At 39.3% G+C, this 5649-nt stretch overlaps 1 protein-coding gene across 3 annotated transcripts in view; it reads left to right on the top strand.

The window, feature by feature from the left end:
• The window catches only part of slc19a2 (solute carrier family 19 member 2), an 8816-nt gene extending 3581 nt beyond the window's left edge, over positions 1-5235 (top strand). For 2 of the 3 annotated variants that reach the window (XM_037978716.1, XM_017426279.3), the window contains exons 5-7: positions 1329-1470; positions 1554-1758; positions 3437-5235. In XM_037978716.1, coding sequence (XP_037834644.1) covers positions 1329-1470; positions 1554-1712 — 301 coding nt within the window. In that variant the 3' untranslated portion in view covers positions 1713-1758; positions 3437-5235. The remainder of the gene's footprint in view (positions 1-1328; positions 1471-1553; positions 1759-3436) is intronic. The other variant, XM_017426280.3, reaches the window with a different exon arrangement.
• The last annotated feature ends 414 nt before the right edge of the window (positions 5236-5649 follow it).

Below are 5649 nucleotides of genomic sequence, written 5' to 3'. Positions count from 1 at the left end.
CCCCCCAACTCCATGGAACAAGGCAGAGACTCAGGTATGTCAGGCACAGGGTGTCTTGAATTTGTGCAGGGTACAAGAAAATCTCAAGACTGTCTGGATGACAGCAGGATAATGACCCAAAACACACAGCTAAAAATACCCAAGAATAATTCAGAACCAAACATTGGACTTCTGAGCCCTGATCTAAATCCTGCTGAACATCTGTGGAAGCAGCTGAAACATCTGGAGAAGGAACCCTTCAAACCTGAGACAGCTGGAGCAGTTTGTTGATGAGGAGTGAACCAGAATACCTGTGGACAGGTGCCGAAGTCTCAGAAACGATACAGAAAACACTTGGTTGCATCAAAAGGTTGTAGGACAAAATATTAAGTGTACCATTCTTTTTGTGAAGGCCACTTTTATTAGTTTGTTTAAAATAATTCTGTTGAACCAGATTTCCAAACAGTGACTGATATTCATTATTTTTTTTAATTCATAATATTACTTCAGTCAGTTTCAAGTTATTTCAGTGACCTTTGTGGGTTCTTTACTTAATGAAAGGGTACAAACAAAATTTGACTTTTACTTTGACATTCACAAAGATGTCAAAATAACATCTGTGTGAATAGAAAGAACCCAAAGTGTCCCAGCAGAACTTTCTAGCCATTCACAATTCCCTGGCAGGCTGAAGATGGGCCTTAAGACGGTCAGTGAACACGAGGTGCCTATTCAAAGTATTTAACGCCTTGGTTTCTTTATGCTTTTTATTGCTATCATCATGGACAATATAAATTGGCCTTTTGACAAGACATAAAAAAACCAAAACAGTCAAAGTGGTATCAATTTTCTACAGAGTAATAACAAATAAATAAATATATAATGTAAAACAAGTGATTACATATTATTAATATTAAATAATACTTGTTATAGGCACTGTAGATATGGATTAGCCAGATGCTGTCAGATTTCTGTCCATTTTAGCATTGTGGTACCAATGTTTTACTTAATGACGATGGTCCCAACTGCCTCCCGTGTACCTGTGAGCTGATCCCTCACCTTTCTTATAATCATCCTCCCACGAGGAAGATCTTACATTGATTACATGGTTGTTTTCTTCCATTTCTGCACAATGGAACCAACAGCTGCCACATTCTCGTTAAGCTTCTTGCTGATGGTATTGTAGCTCATTCCAGTGTTTTGCATGCATGCAACCAGCCACACAGTCTGTGGGAGGAAGAATCCTGGCTGGGTTGTAGAGGATCAAATCCTCATTTTGTTCAGTGACATGCAAATCAGTTTGTAGCTTTTATATAATATTAAACTTTGACATCAAACTTTCTGATCCTCAGATACCAGATTGCAGCCAGCCTTAGCATGCAGTGCTATGCTCTGGTGTTTGGAGTCAACACTTTTGTTGCTCTGCTTCTCCAGACCCTGCTCACTGTGATTGTGGTAGACTCTGCAGGACTCGGCCTTGATGTTTACACCCAGGTAAGCGGTTTAAGTCCTGCCTATTCATTGCTGCCTGTGATTATGTGGAGGCAGATGTTTTGAACTGGTTTTTCTCCCATCAGTTTCTGATCTATGGGACCTATTTTGCTGTTATCTCTGTGATCTTCCTCCTTGCTGGGCTCTGCAAGCTGACCTCCACGAGGAGATCGAAGGAGGAAGTCCTGGCTGATGTTCAAACAGAGTCCAACTCTCCTCCAAATGGGGAGATGTCAGTCTTGTAGAAACACTTCATCAGAAACTTCATCAATGGTTTCATCAGAGGACCAGGTGACTCTGCTACTCTGACTTTATTTTTAACAGTATACAGAAAGTACATCCTGCTACAGTTATGGAAAAAGAAAGTCCTCTCTCTTTCAGTTCGAAGGTTTTAGGCCACTTTATTAGGTACACCTTGCTAGTACCGGGTTGGACCCCCTTTTGCATTCAGAACTGCCCTAATCCTTCGTGGCATAGATTCAACAAGGTACTGGAAACATTCCTCAGAGAGTCTGGTCCATATTGACATGACAGCATCACACAGTTGCTGCAGATTTGTCGGCTGCACATCCATGATGTGAATCTCCCGTTCCACCACATCCCAAAGCTGCTCTGTTGGATTGAGATCTGGTGACTGTGGAGGCCATTCGAGTACAGTGAACTCATCGTCGTGTTCAAGAAACCAGTCTGAGATGATTCACGTTTTATGACATGGTGTGTTATCCTGCTGGAAGTAGCCATCAGAAGATGGCTCCACTGTGGTCATAAAGGGATGGACATGGTCAGCAACAATACTCAGGTCGGCTGTGGCTGTGGTGTTGACACGATGCTCAATTGGTACTAATGGGCCCAAAGTGTGCCAGGAAAATATCCCCCACACCACTGCACCACCAGCAGCCTGAACCGCTGATCCAAGGCAGGATGGATCCATGCTTTCATGATTCTGACCCTACCATCCGAATGTTGCAGCAGAAATCGAGACTCATCAGACCAGGCAACATTTTTCCAATCTTCTATTGTCCAATGTTGGTGAGCCTGTGTGAATTGTAGCCTCAGTTTCCTGTTCTTAGCTGACAGGAGTGGCACCCGGTGTGGTCTTCTGCTGCTGTAGCCCATCCACCTCAAGGTTCGACATGTTGTGGGTCAGAGATGCTGTTCTGCAAACCTCGGTTGTAACGAGTGGTTATTTGAGTTACTGTTGCCGTTCTATCAGCTCGAACCAGTCTGGCCGTTCTCCTCTGACCTCTGGCATCAACTGCGTCCACAGAACTGCAGCTCACTGGATATTTTCTCTGTTTTGGACCATTCTCTGTAAACCCTAGAGATGGCTGTACGTGAAAATCCCAGCAGATCAGCAGTTTCTGAAATACTCAGACCAGCCTGTCTGGCACCAACAACCATGCCACGTTCAAAGTCACTTAAATCACCTTTCTTCCCCAGTCTGATGCTCGGTTTGAACTGCAGCAGATCGTCTTGGCCATGTCTACATGCCTAAATGCATTGAGTTGCTGCCCTGTGATTGGCTGATTCAACATTTGCGTTAATGAGCAGTTGGACAAGTGTGTGTGTGTATATGTGTGTGTGTGTGTATATATATATATATATATATATATATATATATATATATATATATATATATATATATATATATATATATATATATATATATATATATGTGTGTGTGTGTCTTGGCATTGTGGTACTACACACATGTATGTGTGACAGAACTCCTGCCTTTTAAAAGATGATCAGTTAATCGGTACATTGATCAGCAGCATATGGACACTTTCCCTCCTAAATAATGTGGAGGCAGCAAAGCTGGATGGAGTTTTTCCTGCACAGCTCTTGTGTTTTGTTTTTGGTGAAATGTTCACTTAGATTAGATTTGAATAATTAAATCTGATGAGTTTGTCCTGATATGTAAAAACCTACGAACTAAAAGCAGATGGACTTTCTTTTTTTCCCATAGCTGAATGTGCCGGATAAAGACTTGCAGAGAATAAACACCCTGTGACAGAATGGAGCACATCTGGATACTTCGCTCTTTGTGTAAACAACCCCCACACACTTTGACTGGCAATAACTGGAATGCCTGTGGTGTTTGCTAAAAGAACTGTGTTAAATAAGACTTCAGTATTGCGTTGAAGCTTTTAAGTGCTTAAATATTATGGTCTGTCAGGTTAGTAAGTATTGCCACTGCTGATCAATAATTTCCAGTGTTTAATGAACATTTTTCTTTATTGAGCTTTATTGTGCTTTGCTGTTTAAGTGGAAGTAACAGTAAACTCATTAAATTATTATACAGCATGCTAACTAACATCCTTCATACTTGGTTAACCAGTAGCTGCACGTGTCTTTTCAACTTTTACCTTAGGTAAAAAACAAAGGTCCGATTTAGGATTTAAAACTATTAAAATTCTACTTTAGTAAAAGCACAATTACCTTCTGACTTCCACACACACGCAAAACGTTTCCCGCTGTGCAAAGTGCAACATGACTCTGTTATTATTTCCAGTTCGCCGTACTGTTTGGTTCCACTCCAAAGTGGGCGGGGCTAGTTGAAGGAGAAAGAAGTGACGAGATGTTGCTCCGCTCCATGAAACAAGACGGTGCTCGGACAGAAACGCACGCCAACGCTAACGCTGCTCGTTTGGGAGATCGCACATTTTAATGTGAAGCTTCTGAGACTGAACTGTACAGAACAAAAACAAATAAAGGTCAAACACTTGATGAGTTGTTAAATAACTCTGAACATCAGACTGAACAATAATCATAAAGAAAAGCTTCAAATGTTTGTTACAGTCGTATAAATTGTGCAGAATCCTTTTTATCCAGCTGCTCAGGAAAGTGGAATGTTTTTCCACTGGCTGAAACACGCTTTTCTTTTCTTTCTTTCATTGTTACATCTTATTTTCTGTTACTGCTGATTTTATTCTTTGTACGGTGTCCTTGAGTGCCAGAAAGGCGCCTTGAAATAAAATGTATTACTTATTATTATTATTATTATGAACTTGTTCGTTCTCCCATTTTAAAGGTAAATGTTTATTGCACTCATTATTTATCACTTTAGAAAGAATTGTACTTTTGTTACTACTGAGACAATCGATGTGCACTTAATGAACACTGTTCAGTGCCTAAAATGGTAATTAACATAAAAAGCTGCTGTTTTTTACTTCTTGTTTTGTTTGTTATTGTCAACGAGTCCAACAGAAAAACTGTTTAATACCCACCGAGGATATTCCTCTTCAGTGGGAAACTTTTTTCTTTTTTTTGATGAGCAGTAAATCTAGGATATAGTCAGGTGTATAATGAAAGGACCAATATCAATTTGATCTCAGGACCAAAACTAAACCAGAAATAGCTGAAAACTGTTCAGGATAGTTTTTAGCCGTTCGTTTGACTGTTAAGGATCTTTATCAAACAACACATTTATGTTTACCAAGACCAATTTTCAACCCTTCCTGTGTTGTTTTTTTTATTTCCAGTGTATTCTTTTAGCAGCAGATCAGCTAACCTCTGACCTTTCTTTTGATTAATAACCTTTTTTGTGTTCATCTGAAGGTTGACTATAAGAAGAAGTGGTCATACATGAAACTCTGAGAGCCTTGTTTATTAACTTGTGTTCATATAAAACTCTTTTGTGGTACTTATTCGTTCTATGCAAGTTTTTAAAATGTGTAAGCCATCAAAAAATGTTTCTCTAAGCTGCCAAATGTATTTTTATATTGCAGATATTTGACATTTTATATGGAAACAGAAATAAATATTTTGAAGTATTTAATTCTTGTCTTTTATTTTTAAGCTTAACTACATAAGACTGGTGATAATCTGGTAAATGTTCGTAAGTTCTTGAGTAAATAATGTACCAACACATGGTAGCAGCTAGTATTTAACCTAAAGTCAGGGCAGGAAGAACTGGGACAGGAGGCTTACTTATCAATCAATCAATCAATCAAATTTTATTTGTGTAGCACATTTCAGCAGCAAGGCATTTCAAGGTGCTTTACATAATTAAAAAACAAAATAATAACAGCATGTGACATTGAATAAACAGTAAGAAAGAGACAAAAACCCGCACTCTAACCCTAATTTAGCCATAAGCAGCTCTAAACAGGTGGGTTTTAAGTTGAGATTTAAAGGCACCCAGTGTTTCAGCTGTTTTACAGTTTTCTGGAAGTTTGT

Source organism: Kryptolebias marmoratus, linkage group LG1 (assembly GCF_001649575.2).
Source record: "Kryptolebias marmoratus isolate JLee-2015 linkage group LG1, ASM164957v2, whole genome shotgun sequence".
In the NCBI taxonomy this organism is placed as follows: Eukaryota; Metazoa; Chordata; class Actinopteri; order Cyprinodontiformes; family Rivulidae; genus Kryptolebias; species Kryptolebias marmoratus.
Note: the sequence above shows the minus strand (reverse complement) of the source record. Positions and strands in the feature narration are given on the sequence as shown.